This window comes from Rhododendron vialii, chromosome 13a (assembly GCF_030253575.1).
Source record: "Rhododendron vialii isolate Sample 1 chromosome 13a, ASM3025357v1".
NCBI classification, from domain to species: domain Eukaryota; kingdom Viridiplantae; phylum Streptophyta; class Magnoliopsida; order Ericales; family Ericaceae; genus Rhododendron; species Rhododendron vialii.
In genome coordinates, this window is record NC_080569.1 from 14709553 (window position 1) to 14733903 (window position 24351).

A 24351-nucleotide genomic window follows, 5' to 3' on the forward strand; every position below is an offset into this window, starting at 1 on the left:
ATTCGAGCTAACTAATTTTTTTACATTAAAAATAATAATTTTAATTATTACTTTGACAAAATCTTTTTGAGTCTCTCTCTCTCTCAAATCACGATTTTCAGGGAAACAGTCAAAAGACGAGCCGGTACTGGTAGATACACACACATATCTAAGTATCTACAGAGGTATATATATAAATAGATATACATACATATATGTATATAGTGCATGTCAAAAAAAAAAATGTATATAGTGGCATTATTCTCACTCGTATGTCTTATTCCCTCCCAAGGTAGTGAGAGGGGGTCGTAAGCCGTGACGCTTGAATTGCCAAATGCCAAGTGCCAATACAGTGTTAGTCAACTCATTTTTGTTTGTTTTTGTTTTTAATTCATTCACTCCTATATATATGTTTCACTACTACTTCTGGAAATTCATCCACAGTTACTGACAACTACTGTTTAAAGCCAATCTCGTACTCCACATGCAGCAACAATAATATCTCACCTTAGACGAACTGCTGTTCCGAACTACTAGCTAGCTTCTCCCAAGTTTGCATGCTTCTTCCAGTTCACAGGTATTTTCCCACTCCCTCCCTCCCTCCCTCCCTCCCTCATTCTTCTTCTTCTTCTTCTTCTAGTCTAGCTATATAGTTCGCGCAGGCAAAGTTTAACGTAGCTAGAACAAGGCAAATTGAACATCTGGGTTAAATCTTGGATTTCGGATATATATATATATATATATATATATATATATATATATATATATATATATCCGTGTTGGGATAATGTTTAGTTCTCTTTACTTGGTTCTTGATTCTGTGTGGTTCTGGAAAAAATGTGGGTTTTGGATTTATCATTGCTCTCGGTTCTTGTCAGTGTGTGTTTTCTGATTTCCACATTGGTTGAAGACTGCCATAGAAACTACTGGTAGATTAGTCTGGGCGGTCTCTCCGCTCGTTAACATTGTTTTTGCATAAGTACTGCTGTAACAGCTAATCTCTGCCAACACTTTTCTTCAAATAATATACTTACGATTCGTTTGTTTCGATGTTGATATTTTCCACTATAACGCTTGTTTGGAGGTAGATAGTTTCCAATGTACGTAACATACATGTCGTATCGGAGGATTTCGCAAAAAGTTTTTTTTTTTTTTTTTCCCTTTGGTTTTCCAGTTTTTGGTTCACTTGGGAAATATTTTTCAAAACAAAAGGTCAGATGAAATTTTTATTCCCAAGTTCATTAATTCAACTATTATTAATGGTGAATTGAACATCCCCAATATTTTAGAATCCTGCATTCAAGAAAAAATCAATTGATATTTTGGACTATATATTCCAATTTTTGAAGAGATCGACCATTCCAATAAGGGAGTCACCACTGACTTTCCAGATGCTTCTTGAATGTTCTAGGCTTCACTAGAATCTTCCAAACTCTTTTGCAACATTTCGAGGTCTACTAGAATGTTCTGGATTTTGGCAGAATATTCCCTAGATCCTCCGGGTTTCTAGAAACTTCAAGAGTTGCCATTAGCTAAAAACTTGCTTTGCTCTCTATAAATAGGGGATGTGAACTCATTATTAAGTTTGTAAGTGAGGGAGTATGTCTCAAGTGCGAGTGAGGTGTTAAATTAGACTATGAGGGCCTGTTTGGATGGGGGCTACCGAAGAGGTATTGGTAATACCCCTCCTAAGACCGTGGGCCCATGGTTTGGGAACACATTTTGCCGGGGTATTTGCTAAGCCCCGGATTCTTTTGTACCCCTAATACCCCCGGTGGGGGATTATTTATAGGGAGGTTTTGGGGTGTTATTACATAATACCCCCTCTCTCTTCCATTTCAACTACAAAATAATGTTATCCCCACATTTTATCCCTCATCCAAATCAAGTATTATTTAATCCCCGTCACATCAATGTGGGCCCACCCTTCTTACATAATACTCCATACTATCTTATTTGCCCTTCATAACTAATACCCTCAATCCTTATCCCGCATCCAATCGGGCCCTGAGAGTGAAGACACAAACATCCTTATCCCGCATCCAATATCCCGCATCCAATCGGGCCCTGAGAGTGAAGACAAACTCTAGCGTGAGAGTGAAATGTCCAAAAGTGAGGTGTCCTAAAGTGTTTTCTTGTACTTATATGTACTTATGTATTTTACATAAGTAGTCAATGGAAGTGTACTTTTGCGGTGGTAAAATCAACATCCAACTATTTGATTCAGTTAAATGAAGAAGATTTAAGCATTGAAACCATGTATACATAACTAAATACATAAGTTTGTGACATTAGTGTGAGCATGTATAATGGGAAAGGGTATATTCATTCATGCTTACTGAGCACATCATAAGCTGATCAGAAAACTAAATTGCATAGTGAGGAGTGAAGAAGTTGGGGATGGGCATTGAAGGATCGGAGAGAGAGAGAGATTAATCTGACAATTCTGTACGCTAGCATTGTGAATTCATGTAATATTGCAAATTTGTTAAAACAGAAAGCGAGAAATGAGATGCGGAGCTCCACACTCTGTCACAAAATTGACTTATCGACTTTTCAAGCATGAGCGGAGCCTTAGTTAGCTCTAGGATGTGATTTGCACCTATCATCATTCAATTATGCAAATTTGCGAACAATTTTCGTAACTGAATGAGTAGTAGGCTTGATTGGGATGGAATTACCAGCTGGTCGAGGGCCTTAATCTATGATTTGGATCGTGACAACTTGTCTGGTGTAATTGGTAGATGCTACCTTTAAAACTAATTTATGAGCCAAGGTTTACATTCATTGCTTCTGTGTTTGTTGTCAATTAATTTTGGCTTGGATGTTTAACATTTTGATACAAAGAACAACAATTTGATATTTTGAAAGATTTACTCTCGTATTTCTTTGCTTTCTTGAAATCAAATGGAGACTGGATGGATATCCTTCTGCTCGTTTTTTAGATAACCAGGTCTTCAGAATTGCAAACCCTAGTCTTTAGAACCAATGATTGTTATCTTAATCATTGCTAGAATTCGAGTATGTCAGTCTTGTTACACGGACTGATATTTTATGAAATTGACTTCTTCATGTTCGAATAAATTTCTAGCCTGAGTGTTATTTGTGACGGATGTGGGGAGTTATTATGGGCTAACAAATGCTATTGTGCTGGTTTTTTGTGAAGGAAGAATTGGATGATCGCAGAACTTGATCAAGTACCTGAAAAGTTTTCTTATTTCGAGGAGGAAATTATGAGTGCCTAATGTGCTTTTAGTGGTGAAGTTTTAGTGGCTGGCAACTGAAAATGGGGTTTCCAGCTTTGACTTGGTATTGTAGGCCGGTTGCAAATGGGGTTTGGGCAAGCATAACAGATAGCACTTTTGGAGATTATACACCATGTGGGATTGACTCTGTTGTGGTTGGTATTTCTCATTTGGTGCTTCTAGGCTTGTGTTTCTATCGGATTTGGCTGACTAAAAAGGGTCCTAAAGTCCGGAGGTATCGCCTGAGATCAAATAACTACAGTTACTTGTTGGGTTTGTTGGCTAGTTATTGCACTGCTGAGCCTTTGTTTAGACTGGTTATGGGGATTTCAATATTTAATTTGGATGGACAGACTGGTCTTCCTCCCTTTGAGGTGCACGTTTTATTGTTTTCTGTATTATGCTATTTTTACCAAAATAGACATTTCAATTGTCTTTCTGTTCTAGCATTCATTTCTGTTACGAGTATGCAATCTGAAATTGTTAGTTTTTTTTCCATCTTTTAAATTCATGTCAATAGTTAAATGTGTCGTACGATTAGGTTCAGTGAAATTTGTTTCTATGTGCATAATACATCATATAATGTGACTCATGTTTATAGCCCAATAAATCAGATTTGCTCACGGCCTTGATGAAATCCTACAGTTTGCGTAATCTTAACAAAAACTTTTGTTGCTTTCTTTATTCTTGTATTTTGTTAGGACGGTAAAGGACTTACTGAGAGTGATAGAGCAACTACAGAAAATGGATCCTCCTAGCTGACAAATGTAATTGGGACCAAAGCTTGCTTGTAGGCTTTACTTTGATACACTATCGTTTCTCCATGTCGCCTATGTAACGGGAATCAAGTATTTCGGTTGTCCTTTATATGGATAATCGTTACATACCAAAATTAAGAGCCTGTAAAATGGTAGGAAATGACAACAAGATTTTTTCAGGTTTGTTATTCAAGAAGTTGTATTTGAAAGAAGTATTTTCTTAAGGTAACCTTTATTCGTTATTTAAAATGGTACTGCCCTCAATATTTATGCGGTGGTTACTGTCCCAGAAGTTTAAATGAATACCAACTCTAGAAGTCTTCTTTCTAAATCGAATTCACTGAGATAAAGTTTAATATGGTACTATTTTAATGTCTACTAAGATAAATTTACTTCCAATAAAAAATATCTACAAACAGTGAAAGCATGCATTTTCGCCCCTGAAAATTCACAAAACTGGAAGAACACAAAATGCTGCTGATGTTTTATCCTTTCCTCTCTTTATTTATGTTCACATTTGAGTCATAGCTCAAATTTCCTCTGTATTGGGAGCTTGTATGTGGAAGGCTTCAGTGAGCCTAGAGTATTAAATGCCGAAAATTACAGGGGTGAAATTCTCTACATTACTCTCAAGCATTCGAGAAATAGGAACACAGTATCTTGAAGTTTAGAAGCAGTTTTTTGCATTTCATTCTGTTGAAAAGAACTTCTTTAATGGCTTTTCTTGCAGCATGATCTTCTAAATAACTACCACCAAGCTCATTGCACATGGATTCTGTTTCCTCTTGTTATGGAATGTGCATCTCATGAATCTATCTTTTATACACATATTTTTTGGGAAAAAGAGAGGTACAAAATGCTTCATTTTTCGCGAATGAAGATGAAGCTCACACGGATAATAAGGACTGTGAAGGAAAATACTCATTGGCCAACGTAATGTCCATTGGAAGGACAGTCCCATATTATGCTTAATGCTATGTATACTATTAAACAGTTATTGCATGTTGCGGTTTAATGCGGCTTGTTTTGGTAAAATAAGTAATGTCTTTTCTCTTGCAGATATTTTCATTGATCATTGAGGCTCTTGCCTGGTGCTCCATGTTGGTTATGATTGGTATAGAAACAAGAATCTATATCAAAGAGTTCCGCTGGTATATCCGATTTGGAGTAGCTTATGTCTTGGTGGGGGAAGCTGTGATGCTCAATCTCATCCTTCCTATGACAGATTTCTACACGAGGTCCATTGTCTATCCTTTATCAATGCTATTGACTCATTCATGGATACTGTGAAATTCTTTTCTGTTCTCACAGAATTTCGATTCTTTTCAACTTCTTGCTGACATATGTGTGTATGGGATAAATTGAAGGAAGGCAGCATGTGCTAAAGTTAGGAAATTTTAATTAGGTGAAAATGATAAGCTAAATACAGAAAAATGCAACCACAAAATGTAGGGGAACGCCAAAGCATTGCTGGGTGGATGGGTGATTCAGAGTAGAAGTCAAAGAAGACGAACTTGGTAGGGAATTAGGGGTTGAATACCTTGCAAGGTTACCTTTCTATGCTACTCTTTCCATTGGAAAATATAGCAGTAACTTTCGAAATACTGGAAGATAATTAGACAAGAAAACGTTTTGTTCTTTCCTTGTTGTAGAAACAGATTCTCAAGTACCCCAACCCCCGCCAATAAGGTTCAAGGCATCTGTAGTCTCATCTATCTGGCCTGACCCCCCGTTGGTGGAGCCATGCTCACTTTTACCAGAGCTAGAGCCCACAGAGACTCTTGGCTGTGCTCCTTGTAAATAAAGGTTTGCAAAGTGTACTCACTTACCTGTAATTTCGGTGTCTAATGTTTAAAGATACTCCAAAGTTTGTCCTTTAAGGCCTGTGTATCATTTTTTGAACGTGTTACCTAAATTTACATGAAGAATATTCAATTTTGAATCTGCTTGCTGCGTCTATAAAGAAGAAGAATAACAAAAGATTAAAGGAATATGCCTCAATATACTCCCACTGGCTACTACCTTCAAGGAAATATTCAAATGCACAATTATGTACCATTGTACTTCTTGAAAGTGTACGTACTTGCATCTAATTTAGTGGCTGTTCCCTCCTGAAATGACAGAGATGATCACCCAAGTAGAAATATATGTAGTGGTGCAGTATGTCCATTTTTTCTTTGTAATTTCAATGGGCTATGCATCCTTATGCTTGTTTTTACTTGTGCAGATCAGTGCTGTATTTGTACATCATCACACTTGCTATTCAGGTTTGTTGTTTGTGCCTTTTTGATCCTTCTATGCCCATTGGGTTCATTTCTCTTTGATTGCCTAGTTCATCTTATTGGTTATGAAATAGAGCTGGCAACAAACTGCACTTTGGTAACGACATATTCCAATACTACTGTAAATTTAAGGTAATTAAACACCATGATGTGTTCAATGGACTGTTAGCTAAATGTTTTCCTTCCCACCCTCAGAGGGTGAAATGTAGATTCAAGTCCTAAATTTGTATAATCAGGGAAGAAAGACAAAAAAATGTCTTGCACTTTTAAATTTTGAGGTTTTTACTCCTAAACAATTAAATGTTTGGTAGTTATTAGTATTAGGTTACCAGTACTCCGAAAAGCTTAAGCTATTAGGAAATGGGCCCAACAAAGTATATCAAGCTATTCAACATCTTCCCTCGCGTGCAACTCTGTCATGCACATGGAGATGCAAATTTCATAGATAGAGCAAAACAGAATAAGAAGGGGACAAGTAAAAATGCAAATCTGGAAGAAATGCAAACAGAGATACTAGAACCCAAGACCTCTTGCAATCTGAGCTATGATACCACGTTAGGTTACCAGTAGTCCCAAAAGCTTAAGCTGTTATAAGGATAGGGTCATGCTAACACCACCATGGAGGGCTATAATTAGGTAAGGATGATGCCGACATAGCTATTTCCCCAATGCACATTTCACATGTTTACAACAATTTTCTATACACGTTCCAAACATTGGCATACACTTGCACATCCATCAAGGCCATGAACAAACCATTGGGTGGTCATTAGCATTTTCCTTAGATTTATGAGGGGAATGAACAAATGTAGAAGCTTATGATGTGAACACAATTTTAGTTGCACTTACTTTATGGGTTTTCATTTTTAAGTCCCAGTTAATTCTATCTCACATACTGCTACATAATATTTTTCCAATGCAGCTACTGTTTGGGGTGTCTCTTCTCGTTTACATTCCTCATTTGGATCCATATCCTGGGTACATACCTTTGCGGAATGAGTCTCTTGATGACACGGAGTACGAAGCACTTTTGGGGGGAGAGCATATCTGTCCAGAGAGGCACGCCAACCCATTTTCCAGTAAGTAGTCAATATCATGGGGTGTTTTGTTACCAAACGCAAAGAATACCAAAATTGTTGCCAGACACAAAGAAACCAAAATGGTGAAATGAATTTGTTCTAGTAGTAGAATGAATCAATCATTGGCTGCGTAATTGCATTAGGTGGAGTAGACTTCTGTTAGCAAATCAGCACGTGCTTTAAAACTCTTGTGGTATATTTGGATTGGTGTTTGAATTTTTTTTTGAAAAATAGTAAGGGTAATAAGTGGAGAGAGATAGAGAGAGAAATGTTGGAAGTAGAGGAAATCTAGGGGGAATTTTTTGAAAAATTCTTTTTGAATTGTAAAGAGAACAAGGCATTGGTTTCTTGACCTATAGGCACATTAGTTTGACTGGACTAATTGTGAAGTAATATAGAGTGCCGTAGGAAAAGTGATCTCGTCTAGTTAATAGCGATGGTATTAACAGTACCAAAAATTCACGGAGGTAACGTCCATACCACGTTTTCTGAGCTAATCATGTTTTCCTAGCTGCAAAAGTTGAAACAAAACGTAGAATATGTGGTCCCCTTGGATGCGGAGAAAGTTTTGTACTTAGTCCACTCTCATGTTCTTAACTAATCCAGAGAAACGCACTGGATGAGTTCATGTCGTTATTCTAGCATGCTTTCTTTTGTACTTAGTCCACTTTCCTGTTCCTATTTGTGGACTTCAACAACACATTTTCCTTGAAAACAATTGTTCTCTTACCTTCTTTGTGATAATTGAGTCAGATTGGGTCTATTAAAGATCGGTTAGCTTACATCTAAGTTCGTACATTGGTTTACTATAGGGATTTGTTTCGGATGGATGACCCCACTCATGCAGCAAGGCTATAAAAGGCCTATCATTGAGAAGGATGTCTGGAAGCTAGACACATGGGATCAGACAGAGACATTAATTAAAAAGTTCGCAATTTGTTGATTTTTTTGCCCATGCAAAGTTGCACGCTCATTGCTCAATCTACAATTGTCCTATGGACTGTGTATTGATTTTTGGCTTTTGTAGGTTCCAAATTTGTTGGGCTGAAGAATCTAAAAGGTCTAAACCCTGGCTTTTACGTGCCTTAAACGGTAGCCTAGGAGGAAGGTATAGCGAATAAATGCTTACTATAAACTCCTTATTTTATTTTTCAGGTTTCAAGAAATCATTAACATTTCAAAAAGTAAAGATTTATCTATAAACAATTTTCTCTCACTGCTTTCTTTTTGTATTTTCTTTTCTACAGGTTCTGGTTTGGAGGCATTTTCAAAGTAATTACTCTGTTCTCCTATTTTGTTTTTTGTTTTTTAAAAATTCGTAGAGAACACTTTCGTATCCTCAGATAACAACGAATAACATCATGTGCCACAAATATCGGCCAAGTTGATTGGCCTAGGCAATAGATCTCCTTTGTGATCTTTCAGTTTAGGTTTACATAACCTTATGCTACTTGCCATTTGTGGAAACTTACTTATAGCCATGTTCATGAGGATTCAATCAATTGTTTAAAGCTTTGTATCGGTTGCATACTTGCATCACATATCTTGTCTTAACAGGGTCTTCGTAGATCGTAGAATGAACATTTCAACCATGCTTTTTACATTTTAGTTAGTTTATAAACTCATTGTTGACCAAGCCCTGTTAGTTTGCTCTTCAGCTTAGCCTTACGTGCCAATGGTGTAAATTTCCATTCCCCAAGGAACTCCCAAGCTAATGGCTTATTGAAAAAGCACTAATGCGAGGTGGAAAGAACTTGTGTGAGTTTTCAAAAAGAGTAAATATCAGATGGGCAACGTCTACAAAAAAAATTTGTGAAGCGACAAAAAAGCCACAAAGAGTAGAAGTAACTGTAAAGAGGCAAATAAACGATGCCCCGTACTTAATATTTAGCATGACCATCTCATGATTAGTGAATTAAAATGCGAATTAGAATTTTATATACAATCATCCTTATGGCCACCCACTTTCAATGCATTAGGTAAGCCATGCTACAAACCTCCTTAGAAAGACCATAAATATATGAAGGGAATGAATTGGTTTTTTGCACATGATAAGAAACAACAGTTTTTCTCTCATACCTTCTTTTTCCCCTTGCTATGGTCAAGATATGAAATAATGGCTCCTAATGTGCATGAACACACACTTTTAGGTACACATTTGAAAACAATGAAATTAGCTTTTAGAGCCCTTTTATAGCACATGCGGCTTTAGCTCTAAAAAGCACAAAAACAACACTAACATAGAAACAGATACGAACTCAGGGCACAAGAATTATGAAGAGACGAGGACACACATACAGTGGGAGTGATGGCAAAAAATACATATGCATTTGAGATATATTTTGTTGTTGTACAAACATATGTTGAGAAATAACCAAAACTAATGGTATACATTATAATCCTTACCTTTTACTTGCTATTTATTATTTTGAAATGAGGATCTTATCGGGTTGAGTTTTCTATGGAGTTACTTCTAACTTGTGTTTTTTATCATCAGGTTATCCTGAAATCAACTTTTAAGTTAAGGATTGACATGTCCAATATGAAACACGCGTGTCCCTGTGTTCCTAGTGTGTCCCGTGCTCAAAATTGATGACATTTATAGGACACACCAAAATAGCCTGTCCTACTCATGCCCTGCAAGTGCATATCCGCATCCTATATGACTAGCAGCTAGGCATGTTGGTGCTCATAGCTTGAGCTCATACAATATTTCTTCAGTTTAGCTAGATGTATAGTCAACCTCTAAGAAACTGTTTTTAACCAAAGTGCGTGGGGCAAGTTCATATACTCGTTTTGGAGGTTACAATTAACCAATGTGGGACAAGTTCTAACATATTTTATTCAAACATTTTTTCCTATTCAGTCTTATGAATACCGACACTAATCATCCTTCTTTGATGGTCTTGCAGATTGGCAATGATCTTTCCCAATTTGTGGGGCCAGTTTTGTTGAATCATCTCTTAAAGGTTAGCCTTATGACTCTTCTCGTGCAGATGAAAACAATGTATGCCACTTCCCTATTTTGTTGTCCAAGGGGCCTTGACTTCTTTCTACATACAGTGGACATGATGAATACACCCACGTTCTTATGGCAGTGAATTATGCCGCAGATAACGTAGACTTGTCAGAATCAGTTTAGTCTTTATTGGTGCTTCTGGAAATTTAAGTGAGAACTTTTTGATGTACTTGCACGTACCTGAAAAGTGTCTATCTTGACTCTAAAGTAAAGCATTGTTAATAGCACTGTATGAAGGTCATGAGCTTTGCCTTATAAGGTAGAGTATGGATCTTTCAATTTATATCATCTTGTCAATACCCCCTTCTTTTCAGGTTCTTACACATCGCCTTTATTTCTAAGTTTTGTTAATAACTCTTCCTAAAGTTTCATTCTCAAATAGAAGTTAAATCCTTCACAACCATCAAGAAGTAAATATAGGAAAGAAATAGCTTGACTTTATGAATAACAATATGTACGGACAACAAGCATTTATATGGCAAATACCCTGTGTGAATCTCATAAGTTCTATAGCATATATACAACACAAATTTTCGAACCTGCATACTTACTTTACATTTCAAGTTTTAGGTACACAAAGGATTGCTACTTTGCATTATAGTTTGTATTTGGCCCACAAAGTAACAATTAACCTGCTACTGCTTGCAGTCAATGGAACAAGGTGATCCAGCATGGATTGGGTACATTTACGCCTTCTTAATTTTCGTTGGGGTGGTATGTTTTCTACCCTTGTCAGTGTCTTAAAGCATTTTTGTTAGATATAATATCTAGCATACTCATCGAATAGTTACTTTTCGGCTCTCCTCATGGCATTTTGTGTTATTATTTCCTCTGTTGCCGGATATGAATTTCATGAATTACCTCTAATTCTTTTTATCTAAATGTGTCCTCCTATGGTCATATTGAGGTGATATTGAACTATGAGTCTATGCCTATTAAATTTTCAACGCGTCCATTGCTTTTGTGGTACTCCGCTACCAAGTTCTTTTATGATTTTGGGATGAATTTGGGTTGGACCTTTGACATATTGTTACACGCGTCTAGTTATTGCTAATTAACTTTCAGGCTTATCATCTTGAAGGAATATATTTACATATTTCCATAAAAGAAAAAATGTGTTACTAGTATGAATTAAGTTTTTAAAGGCTCTCTACGGCTCCATTTGTTTTGACGTAAAGTATTTTACTGTAAAAATAATTTTTGAACTTCTATTTTTAGGTGGTTGGTACGTTCTTAAAAATGGTGCTCTGAACTTTGTTGCAAAAAATGTCCCATACGGTGTGGACATAGAACTTCGAAGGTGATTGGTGAAATTGGTGCAGGGGCCCTCCACTGTATATACGGACGCACGTGGCAAAGAGAAATTAAGGAGGGGGAGAGACGAATGTCATGTGGTAGGAAGTATAGATTGGGGCGATAATTACAAATCCTTGGAGAGAGAGAGAGAGAGAGAGAGAGAGAGAGAGAGAGGTGACTGGGTAAGGGAATCCAGAGAGAATGGGATTCAGTTCTTGCTAAGTGCTATTGATTTGCAATGGTGGAATCATTGGCGGGAAAATGACTTACCAAGATTTCAGCCGTAAATCATTTTACGCTAGTTTGGGCCAAAATCTTTTACCACGGAAAAAGATTTCCATGTATGTGCTACCATACACCAAAAGTTAGGAATATACTTTTGGGGAAAACATTTTCACCCAAACAAACAGAGCCTACATTTTGAAATGGGAGATACAGTCTCGAAAGTATAGTAAAGGGCAAAGAGACACCAATGAGTATCAAACTAACACGTCTTTTACTGGAAATAGAATAGGGAAAAAAGAGAAGTACATTAAAATGCTAATGCTGCAATTACATTTAAAGGTGCTTCTTCTTCTTCTTCTTTTTTTTTTGAAAAGAATTTGAGGTGTGCTTCTTGAACAAGCAAATATCAGATCATTCCAATAGGACTTCAAGTTTCTTCGGAGCATTATGTTCCACACTTTATTGATTCTGGCTATATCTACCTTACGCTTGAAATGATCGATTACTTCATTTTTTTGTCCAAAGGAGACTCAGGAAGTTACCTTTCAAGCATTCTTTTTCTAAGATATTTCCTCCAAGAGATCAATGATCATGGAGGCTGCTTTTGTTGTTTGTAATAATGGCATTGACAGGATGATTTTCCCTTTTCCAGTCACTTGGCGTGCTATGTGAATCTCAGTATTTTCAGAATGTTATGCGTGTTGGTTTCAGGCTAAGATCAACTTTGGTAAATTCTCTCTCCAATTACAGTGTTATAGATATATATGGGTTGTTTCTGCGTATCTCTTTCAGTTTTGTTTGCTTTTTCTTTCAACTAACATGTTACCTTTTTTGCACTAGCATTACTTGTTCTAATAATAGACTTGAGAGTGCATGCATAACCAACACTAAACTCGGGATGCTTCTTTTTTCTCTCTTTTCCTTTCCCCCTTCTTTCGGGCTTCAACCTACCTCTGTGTTTTGAACTTAGGAAAAGGAAGATAGAAGAAAGAGGAAGAGTTTTAAAGGCAAAGCAATAACTTTTCTTTGTTTGGTTTTCAAGGGGAAAGGAAAAGAAAATAAATTTATGTTGTTCGGTTTAAAGGGAAAAGAAATAAAACAGTAACTAATTTAACAAAGAAATGAGGAAGGAAAGAGGAAAGGATAATATATGATAGTTCAAATGAACTAAACAGGAAAGGATAATATATGATAGTTCAAATGAACTAAACAGGAAAGGAAGAATAACTTTTATTTCCCTTTCCTTCTCTTGGTTCTAAACACAGCATACCAACCAACCAAATCGAGCCTTAAGTCTCAATCACTTGGGGACATAAACACAGCATAAATTTGCAAAATGGGCTATGTGTTTTGTTAAAGCATCCTACTCAAAACAATTTGGAAATTAGTGGAGAGGCCACCCAGGCTTATTTACTAGTTTTGGAGGAGATAATTCACCGATGTGGGATGAACTCCAACAGTCACCCGTCACGTGCAACCCTCGACTCGCACATGGAGAGGTAAACAAACAATCCATAACACATAGATCACAGCAGACAATGGTGCACTTATGACACAAATAGGGGGAAGAAATTCTCCGAAACCGTAGCTCTGATACCACGTTAAAGCATCCAACTCAAAATCAATTGACAATGAGTGGAAAAGCCACCTAGGCTCATATACTAGCTTTGGAGGAGATAACTAACCGATGTGGGACAAACTCCAACATGTTTCTTCTAGCATACGCTAAGAAGCACGAACACGTCTACCGGCCTCACTTATCCGTGTACGACACATGAGGATGACGGACACGATAGGACATTCTCCGGATACATATTGGACATGCCTAATTACTTGTCTAATGAATTTATCATATTTCTTTTAGTTAGACACATTGTGGATATACTCTAGGACACGTCGGCGACACTCTTGGAACATGCTAAGGACACATTAAAATTTCTGCGACGTTTATATGAAATCATAACATATCTCTATAATACAAATACAAATACAAATACACTTACGTTTGACGAGTCCCGACATGTCCGAGTCCTAATTTTTGTAGAAATGACATGTCGGCGTGTCCATGTTGTGTCATATCTGTATCCTGTATCCGTGTTCATGCTTCTTAGAGGATTCGTAATGATTAGGTGGAGTTGTGGCAGAATCATGCTCTTCATTCAATTTACATCTTTTGGTCCACCTGTTCATCGATTTTCTTCTAGACTTTGATAGGAATTGACCTGGTTTTTAAGCATGTCTTATTGCAAATTTAAATGTTGATTTTGACTGAAAAAACTTTGCATGGAGGAAACTGAATGATACAATAGAAAAGTCAATGACCAAGAAGAAGTGAAATAAAAGTTGAAAAGATGAAGAATGAGGAGTTAAAATCAACTGATATAATCTTACTGCGGGGAGGGTTTCTTATTTATTAGAAGAGAAAGGTCCCCCTTGAAAAAAGTAAATCACCTCTTTTACTTAAAAAAGAACTTCACTGAAATTGTTGTCCTCCCAATTTCTGAAGCAGTAGTAATCAATATATAGCCATCTTACTAGTTGTGGTGTTATCCCCCACTTTCAGATGTCTACGAAAGTCTACGGAATTTTGGTCAACCCTGATGGTTGGCAATAATGGCCAGGATAAATGAAAATCTTTCTCTGGAATGCTATGATTTCTTGCTAATTTGAAAGCATTGACTTAATTCTTTTCCTCTGTCTATAGGTGGCAGCTGTATTTCGCAAATCCTTAAGGCTCACGCATGAGAGTCGCAAGAAGTTCCCATCAGGAAAGATAACAAATTTGATGACAACAGATGCTAATGCACTTCAGGCATGCTATCTTCAATTTTTTTGCTCATGCACACCACCTCACTAATAGACAGACATGACTGTGCCCGATAATAAGTTTTTTTTTTTTTTAAAGATTTCATATCATCTAAATTTGTGGTAACCAGAAGCGCTAAATTTGTAGGCGATTTTGCAATGTCAGTAAATGGTTTGTGCTCTTCCTGTGCTCTCTGTGCTGCATAAGATAAATATATACCATGTTGACCATTATGAGACTGCAAATTGCTAAGTCCAACTTGTCAGAACTCTCCATGAGGCTTATCTATGTCGATGAAGAATGCTAAGGATGACCCAAAAGTATGGGCCTTATTTAGAAAGTGCATAGCAATTGTCCCTTTTATTAGAGTTTACCTGTCAAGTATAAAGGACTTGTATTTTTTCAATTTTATGGATGCAACTTGGTAATTTTCACTAAATGGTTTCTTATTTTAAGACGGAAACTGGGTATCTTGTTCGTGTTTCAAACAAAATATCCTGGTTTCTTTTTCTAAAAGAAAGTTTTGACACAAGTAAAACTTATTAACATTTAAAAAAATCTCTGATGTGAAGATTTGATTTAGTAAGAAATTTTCATTGGAAAGCAACAGATCTTCTAGCATGTGGCTTGACTGATTTCTGCAACTGATAGTGATTCCTACTGTGTCTGCCCTATTTTTTCTCTTCTTTCTGTTTCTTGCAGTTGCCTGGATTGAATAGTAACATTATGTCATTGCTTTCAGCAAATATGCCAACAACTTCATGGTTTATGGTCAGCTCCATTTCGAATCACCATTGCTATGGTCCTTCTTTACCAGCAACTTGGTGTGGCATCACTTCTTGGTTCACTAATGTTAGTTCTAATGTTCCCTATACAGGTAACAGTGCTTTCCCTACACCTTCATTTGGGTTCTATCTTAGTGATGTATTTTGCATGGGTTTCTTAAAGACTTATTGTCTTTGACTTTATTCCTTTTGTTTCTTCGGAAAAGTTTTAGATTCCATATACTGAATTCCAAACAAAACCTTTCCCAATGGTAGTGGTTGACCATGTTTAGCCTTTTGGTATTTTACTCCTTCTTGGGGATTGTGGTCATCTGGCTATAGTCTCACATGGACTCTTATTTTTCCCAATGTATTCATATCCACTGGATATGACATGGGTAAGTTTACTCAAGTCCCTCAAGCAAGGGTTGCTGGCCTTGAAGTCTGATTATCGATGTCCAATTGACATAGTTACTGGTGGAATCAGTTACACACCAGCTCAGAAACTTACTTCATCGATTAAAAGTAAAAGTTTTGAGACAGCCTTTCTACCGCAGAGAAAGGATCGCATTCCTTACTGGAATCAAACCTTTCAAGCAAATGATCCCTAGGAAACATGTCCGCCTTATCCCCATTGGTAACTGTACTTTGGATAATTTGTAATGGATAGTATCGGAAAACCGACTTTTATGATTTACCTTCGAAAGTGGACATGCATTTTGGGTCATCCCAAAATTTGAAACATGGACAAACAAAATGAGACGGAGAGTATTTACTGGAGAAGAGTAAGACACTCAAGCAAACCAAAACGCCAATCCCCATTAACATATCGAATTCGCAGGACAAGTCAAGAGAGTAAGATTTAAAGTACTTCCTACCAGTATGATTTTTGGTGATATAAACCTGATGAGCCCTTAATTTGTAGTTTAAGTTTTTCTGTGTGATTCTTTACTTTAGAAGATATTCTGGAGAAGAAAGGATCTTGTCTAGACCTCAGACTGTAGACTTCTTTTGGTCATGCTTTTGAACGGTGATGGTTTACAGTACAGTGGGAACTTTGTGGTGAATGTTTTAGATAGGTGCTTCATCCAACCATCTAACTTTTCATTCAGATTTCCGGATAATGAAAAGTTATATGATTGGATCGAGCACCTATAGGTATCGGATTGAGATTATTTTTTACAGGGACCCTTGAAAAAATGTTTTACATTTAATGAACAGCTCGGATGATTTGTGTGGGACCCGTGGTGGGCCCCACAACAAAATATGTGCACAATCTGTGCACAGATTGTATGTGTGTGTAGACTTTCTGTTTTTTTTCTGTTGTTTTGCTCAAAACTCTTAATTTATCTCTTGGGAACAGACATTTATCATTAGCAAAATGAGAAGACTATCCAAGGAAGGACTGCAACGTACTGATAAGAGAGTTGGGCTAATGAATGAAATTTTGGCTGCCATGGACACCGTAAAGTATACTGCCATCTTTGCTTGGATTGTCTCGATCTTATATACAGTTAGAATGTCAGGAGTGATTATCTGATTTAATGCTTAACAATTTCAGATGTTATGCATGGGAGGAGAGTTTCCAATCCAAAGTTCGCGGCATGAGGAAGGATGAACTCTCATGGTTTCAGAAAGCACAACTATTGTCGGCGGTATGACATAATCATAATCTTGGAAACCATCTCATGGCATTATCACTTTCAGAGACGCCACCAAAACATTGCTTTCTTTACTGTCATATCCATGTCTGTTTTGTTGATGCAAAATTCTGTATGTACTAGTTATTGACTTACTTTACTTAACACAGTGTAGAATTTCCCAATTGTAATGCTATTTCATTATTTACCATTGAATCCTAGACTCAATAGGTGTGATGTACAAAAGATCTCTGTTGGTCCCAACTCATGGTGGATTAGTGTAAGGGGAGGGGCAAGATCTACATGTGCAGTGGCTCTTGTGCACTTCACCTCCAAGACTGTTAAAAAGACTGTTAAAAAGATGCATCCCCTCAAGTACCTATTTTGTTGAAGGGAGTTGTTCAGTTGAGTGTGGAACACTGGAAAACAAGATGGTTTCTATCATGTTTACATCTCTCAATGAATCACAATGGGAAACGCGATTTGTTTGCTATAAGCAATTCATGACATTAGTAGTTTCTCGCGAATTGATTTTCACCTTCCTCTATTTACCATCTACACTCCTTTTTCTCTTGATCCATGAAAATGTAGTAAATAAAAGAGAATGTGGTAAATCAAATAGGATAAAGACAAAAAAGGAGTGTGGGTATACAAAAGAAGACTGCAAAAATCACTACCCTAGTTTCTTAGTAAATGCAGAATGTGTATGTTGGCCGTGGATTATACCGTCCTCAATTCATTTTCCCGACTGCTTTTATCTTATATCTGAGCACGACTGGAAATAGGTGCATGCTACCATATCATGATTGCTTTATCTATGGCTTACTGATCAAGTACAAATTATAATCGACAGGTGCATTACAGAAGTATATTTAATGGCATTAATGAACCAGTTTCCTCCTACCTACTATTTGACATGAGGATAGTTCAGTTGTGCATGTAATACAAGTTGATTTTAATTTTCAAAATCTCTCAATGAAACAACATTCTAAATGGCATTTGTCGACAGTAAGCAATCCATGACATTGATGGTTTCTGAGAGTGAATGTAAAACTAAGTATGTTGACCATGGAATATACCATACTAACTTTGTCTTTTCCCTGCAGTGTAACAATTTCATACTAAACAGCATTCCAGTTCTCGTAACGGTGACATCATTTGGGTTGTTCACGTTGCTTGGTGGGGATTTGACTCCTTCAAGGGCTTTCACATGCATGTCTCTATTCGCAGTGCTACGTATGCCACTAAACATGCTTCCAAACTTAATAACACAGGTTTGTTCTCCTCACCTCTTTTACAGTTAATGCCCTTTCAGCATACAATTTAGACTTAGTAGTTTTGGATCCTACTTAAAATTTCTGAGTCAAAGGCAGGAGTACATGTGGTTCTAGCCATAATTTTCTTCGTCTCTTGTTAGCACTCCTGCATCATGGTAAGGTCATTTAACTGATCTTAGCAATTAATGATAGGGGATCAAAAAAGAGGTCATTTAACTGGTCTTAGCAATTCCATGAAACATTTATACAGAGATCATGTTTTTCTGATAATTGATGCACCAGTGGAGCTTCAATCATGTCTAGAACAGTTTCAGAACCCACTAAAGGGTGTCAGGGAGGGGCCTTTGGTATTAGATGCACCAAGCGACTGCTGTCATCTCAAACCCACAATCTAGAGGTTAGTAGGCTGAGATTCTGACCACTGAATCAGTGCTCACCATCTGAAAATGATACCAAAGTTTGTTACCAGAAATATAATCTAGAGGCTAGAACAATTAAAACGGTACAATGGCATTAACACCTGCAAAGTTGTTTGAATCCTTTTTCGAAGTTTAGCTAGAAGAAACATGGACATTTACCTCACAGAGAAATTAAATGAAAACTGTTTTGCGAAGTCATTGAGGCATATGGTACTTTTATAAACAGATATACATGCAGCATATTTGTTTACAACTTTTTCCCTTATATTCTGTGATTTGAAGATGACATTTCTTACAGGTTGTAAATGCAAATGTGTCGTTACAACGACTGGAGGAACTTTTCTTAGCTGAAGAGAGAATTCTTTTACCTAACCCTCCTCCTGAACCTGGTCTTCCAGCCATCTCAATCAAGGATGGATACTTTTCATGGGATTCTAAGGTCTAGCTCAACTTTAACTATTTGGGTTGTGTATAACATGTGGTGCTGCTTTGTGTTTCCTCGCTCTGTGTATGTGTTCTGTGTGCATGTGTTGTAGTGTTATGACAATTTTTGCATTTACCAATTAAGTTAAGGTTGAAAATTGGCAGCACTTTTAAACTCATAACACAACTGCCAAGGCACCAGTTGACATCAGGATGTTTCATAATTAGGCGTTTCATGATCAGCATTCGAAACAAGCATGGTTGTATCAAAAGAGTTAGATAAGAAGTTCATGGGGAATCTACTCAGACATCATCGAAGAAACTTGCTGATGAAATGAAACGATTCAAAGAAGAAATTAAAAGATTAAATGCCTGTCATAAAACTTTACCTAGACACAGGGATTTCTGAAATTTTTTAAAGATACCTTGGATACGAAACTAAGAAAGTGGTCAAAGATAGTAAAAAAGTAAAGCTTACATTGGTCTGTTTATGATGACATCTTAAGGTCCAGATAAAGAATGGAGGAAGGAGAATTATAAATATACAAATGTGTATATATAGGTACTATGCATGAGAAGGAAATGGTTTTCATGCCGTGTATGTTAGGATGAGAGAGTGTTTGTTGAGGAAGATGAGACGAACCGAAAAAAGCAAGAGCTGTATTCGAAAACTATCAAATGAAAACCATTTAAGCCAATTGAGCAGATTATTTAACACCTACAACAAATTCTTCTTTAAATTACGATAACTGAGGTGAAGGACAATATAGAAAAGGAAATGTTTGAAGAGCAGGTGGAATTTTTTTAGAAGCTTGGAAGCGTATAGAGATGGAGAAGTTCGGGTTACTAGTTTATTTAGCAAGAACTTGCTTAAGTAATGTCTAAGTAAATAGAAAGCGTACAATACAGAACCAATAAAATTCCGTATTTGCTCTGATTGTGATGGCATAGAACTTATGGGACGCCATGGGACTTTAGGGTAGCGATATTAGATGGAGATTAAGACATGACAATGCTTTAATAAATTTATGTTTATGCTTGAAACATTTGCAATGTAAGCTATTTTCCTTCTAAGGCCACTGATGGAAAATGTAAGGAAAAACTCTCATTTGTAATTGATAACAAAAAGTTCACGAGATGCATGGTGAATGCTCTCTTGTTGAAGCTAGGATAAAATACAACATTATAGCCAATGCCTTTACGCGGCAACCCTAGTTGTACAATAGTTAAGGTTTGTGTCGGTGAGCTGAGAACACATTATAGTTGCCAGCCAAACTTAAAGTGTAACACAATATGCAGAACTCTCGAGTGAAGCTTTTACCTTTCCAGCCATTAGTTGTACGAACTACATAGTTCAAACTTTCCACCTACTGAGAACTTTGGGAATCATGTGGACTTTCATGCTTTATTGTCAATTGAAATCTTTTTAATATATGTCCAGGCAGAAAAACCCACATTGTCAAATATCAATTTGGACATACCAGTTGGCAGCCTAGTTGCAGTAGTTGGTGGCACTGGCGAAGGAAAGACGTCGCTTATATCGGCAATGATTGGGGAGCTTCCGCCTGTAGAAGATTCAACTGTTGTCATCAGGGGAACCGTTGCTTATGTGCCCCAAATTTCATGGATTTTCAATGCTACTGTGAGTTACAGCATGCTCATCTTTTATGAAAACTAGGTCTCACAGCTGAAGATTTACAACATTGAACATTCTAGGGTCTATGCTGGTGCCCATTAAACCCCATGATATTCATGAATCTTATGTGCTACGTTTATCCTTAACAGGTACGGGAGAACATACTATTTGGTTCTAACTTTGAATCTTCTAGATACTGGAAGGCAATTGATGTAACTGCATTGCAGCACGACCTCGACCTACTTCCTGTTAAGTACAGTATCTTTTGATTTTGACAAGTAAATTTTAGTTTCTCCGAACCATAATGTTTGTCCATTTACGGCATTCTTGTCATTACAACTTGTTCAAAAGATCTCAAATAGTTATTTTAGACAAAGCTTTTCAATACACTTAATAGTGATAAAGTGGATTAGAAGACGTTATTTTGGGATGATAGTTGGAATGAACAAACAATTAGGACGGAGGCAGTATGATGTCAACAAGTTCTAATTAGTTTGATTGTTTATAAAATGTTTTGAGCATGCTAAATAATATCATGGACCTGAATCCTTGTCTATTTAATATTTCTTTCAGGGTCGTGATCTTACAGAGATTGGTGAAAGAGGTGTGAATATTAGTGGGGGGCAAAAGCAAAGGGTTTCCATGGCCAGGGCTGTGTATTCCAATGCAGATGTATACATATTCGATGACCCTTTAAGTGCTCTAGATGCCCATGTTGGTCGACAGGTAAACATATCATGTTAAACCAATTAAATAAAGAAATGCAGAAATGCGATCCAGAAATTCGTCAGTGTACAGTCATCATATGTAGCATTAGTCTTCTATGCTTTTCTATGACATAGAGGGTCATTTTTATTGGAATTTTACCCTATATAGATAAAAGATCCCCAGAAACTGCTAAACTTTCCTCCCCAGTGGAATAATCAAGCTGATAAGGCTTTCTCCTTTTCATCTTTTCTTTATGTATTTCCAGAATGTCATCCGGTGTTCAAAATATACTCGGACACTCTTAATTCAATCTCCCTTTGTACCTCATTTTTCTTCTTGTCTAATCTCCTATAAAAATTTGTCCAGGTTTTTAACAACTGCATCAAAGAAGAGTTGCAAGGGAAAACCAGAGTGCTTGTCACAAACCAGCTGCATTTTCTTCCTCAGGTGGATAAAATTATTCTTATAAACGAAGGCATGGTCATGGAGGAGGGAACATTTGAGGAGCTTTCTAGAAGTGGCGTACTGTTCCAAAAGCTTATGGAGAATGCGGGGAAAATGGAAGAGCATGTGGATGAAAAGGAGGACGACAATAATAGTGATTATAAATCCTCGAAGTCTGCTGATAGTGTAATGCAGAATGGATTACCAGAAAGTGGGAACCCGAAAAGTACAAGGAAAGTAGGAAAATCTGTTCTTATCAAGCAAGAAGAAAGGGAGACAGGTGTTGTCAGTTGGAAGGTCTTAACGAGGTAGTATTCTACGTTATTTTTAAGTTAAACTGTGATGCTACTAACCGTTCATTGACTCCTTGATTGCTTCCAGTATTCTGTAACAAAGCTGTTTGTGTGACTTATGTCTCAAAACTTGGCTACTACGGTTCTGCCTGTATTCATTCCCTTGTATTTTAACTGCAGAAAATGGTTGCTGATATGCTGATATCAGTAGAATTTGAACTTAATTCCAGCCTTCCATTGTGTTCCGCTCACAAAACATTTGACACATGTTTTGCTTATGACTCCCACGCAATTGATCAGAGCCGTTCAATTTATTTAAAACGTGTTTTTAAGAGCTCCCGTAAAATATCAACTCATTGATATCAGTAAGGGCTTGATCGGTGCATTTAGTTGATTCCTGTCAAATATGACAGGATATACCTATCTCTCTCCTAACATAGGTCGCTTCTAATGTTTTGTAGTGCACTGTACCTTTACCAAAAGTACCATATACTGAGTACTTTTTGTTGCTTATCTGCTCAGGTATAAAGATGCTTTAGGAGGTTTTTGGGTTGTCATGGTCCTATTTATGTGCTACATTTTGACCGAAGTCCTTCGAGTTTCGAGTAGCACATGGTTAAGTTTTTGGACAAAACGTAGCAGTTCAAGTTCAGGACCGGGTTTCTTCATTCTGATTTATGCACTTTTGTCATTCGGTCAGGTACTTGGAAACTTCATCTTGCAACTTACTTCATCCTCCTAACATTGCTTTTCCAAATTTCAATGCGGTTGTGTATGTCCTCTTTGGTTCAATACTTTCATTCTTTTCAATCACATAATCAAAATTCTTGGTCCTCATTTGTATAACATTGGAAAACATGTACATTTATATGCATCAATATGTTAGTATCAGGATTCAAGACATTGAACAACCAAGCCAATGTTACTCACTGTGTGCTGGTACATGCTGTTTTAGATTGCAACATTTTGAGGTCCCTTTCATCGCTTACTTTGGAGACTTACCCTGCCTGCGCATTATTCAGGTGATGGTAACCCTGTTAAACTCTTTCTGGTTAATCACATCAAGTCTTCACGCAGCTAGAAGATTGCATGATACCATGCTACAGTCCGTACTCAGAGCTCCTATGTTATTCTTTCAGACCAACCCAATCGGGCGGGTAATCAACAGATTTGCAAAGGATCTGGGTGATATAGACCGCAATGTTGCTAATTTTGCGAATATGTTTCTTGGCCAAGTTTGGCAGCTACTGTCAACTTTTGCACTGATTGGTATTGCGAGCACCATCTCCCTCTGGGCCATAATGCCACTGCTGATTTTGTTCTATGCAGCCTACCTATATTATCAGGTCAGTTTTCTTTCTTTTTATTTTCTACTTTGATACTTTGCTCTTTCAAATGTCACATTTGCAAGTGGAAAGCAAGATCAATTCATTACCCGTTCTTGACGGTGGGGATGTTAAGCCCTTTTTAGATTCTATGCTGCAGGGATAAACTAAGAAATTTATTTGTAGCTGGATATATTCTTTCTTTTGTGGTACTAGTAATCCAAGTCATCGTCCCCGTTGTATTTGTATTTCCATTAAATTTTATATTAAGCATAAAAGTAATCTCCAAACAAACACCGAACTAATAGGTAATTCCATTTTCAGCCATGTTTTCTCACTCTACACCACCAAGAAAATAAAAAAAAATAGAAACAAAAATTCACACTCACCCTCTTGATCTCTGCTGTCCACCATCCCGCGACTACCGGCTGCTCCGCACTATCCCCTCCCTAGGATCTGGGATTACGGATTGCGTTTGGGTTTGGAATGGAATGGAGTGGATAAGGTGGTCAAAGAAAGTGGTCAAAGAAGAAGAAGACATACTTACCAAAAAAAAGAAGACATAACTGAGGGGCTAGAGAGGAAGAGGGCATATGGTGACGGGGGAGAGGTTGGGGGAAGGGGCATACAGTTAGGGAGGGGCTGACGTGGCCGAGGACTCTGGGAGGCTAGGATGTGTTGTCCCAGGTCTAAGAACCCACAATTTATGTGGCTTGATGCCATGCAAGTGAAG

The 24351-nt window shown here is 37.2% G+C and overlaps 1 protein-coding gene across 8 annotated transcripts in view; it reads left to right on the forward strand.

Moving 5' to 3' along the window:
* Nucleotides 1–395: 395 nt before the first annotated feature.
* The window catches only part of LOC131313177 (ABC transporter C family member 12-like), a 30034-nt gene continuing 6078 nt past the window's right edge, over nucleotides 396–24351 (forward strand). For 2 of the 8 annotated variants that reach the window (XM_058341333.1, XM_058341340.1), the window contains exons 1-23: nucleotides 396–556; nucleotides 3146–3598; nucleotides 5042–5220; nucleotides 6210–6249; nucleotides 7187–7343; nucleotides 8156–8270; nucleotides 8371–8451; nucleotides 8591–8615; nucleotides 10256–10312; nucleotides 11011–11076; nucleotides 12536–12610; nucleotides 14588–14695; nucleotides 15432–15566; nucleotides 16817–16923; nucleotides 17015–17108; nucleotides 18200–18367; nucleotides 19088–19228; nucleotides 20654–20854; nucleotides 20998–21096; nucleotides 21422–21574; nucleotides 21923–22308; nucleotides 22816–22993; nucleotides 23316–23639. In XM_058341333.1, the coding sequence (XP_058197316.1) occupies nucleotides 3266–3598; nucleotides 5042–5220; nucleotides 6210–6249; nucleotides 7187–7343; nucleotides 8156–8270; nucleotides 8371–8451; nucleotides 8591–8615; nucleotides 10256–10312; nucleotides 11011–11076; nucleotides 12536–12610; nucleotides 14588–14695; nucleotides 15432–15566; nucleotides 16817–16923; nucleotides 17015–17108; nucleotides 18200–18367; nucleotides 19088–19228; nucleotides 20654–20854; nucleotides 20998–21096; nucleotides 21422–21574; nucleotides 21923–22308; nucleotides 22816–22993; nucleotides 23316–23639 (3222 nt within the window). In that variant the 5' untranslated portion in view covers nucleotides 396–556; nucleotides 3146–3265. Of the gene's footprint in view, nucleotides 557–773; nucleotides 959–3145; nucleotides 3599–5041; nucleotides 5221–6209; nucleotides 6250–7186; nucleotides 7344–8155; nucleotides 8271–8370; nucleotides 8452–8590; nucleotides 8616–10255; nucleotides 10313–11010; nucleotides 11077–12535; nucleotides 12611–14587; nucleotides 14696–15431; nucleotides 15567–16816; nucleotides 16924–17014; nucleotides 17109–18199; nucleotides 18368–19087; nucleotides 19229–20653; nucleotides 20855–20997; nucleotides 21097–21421; nucleotides 21575–21922; nucleotides 22309–22815; nucleotides 22994–23315; nucleotides 23640–24351 lie in introns of those variants that run through there. The other 6 variants (XM_058341334.1, XM_058341335.1, XM_058341336.1 and 3 more) reach the window with 6 other exon arrangements.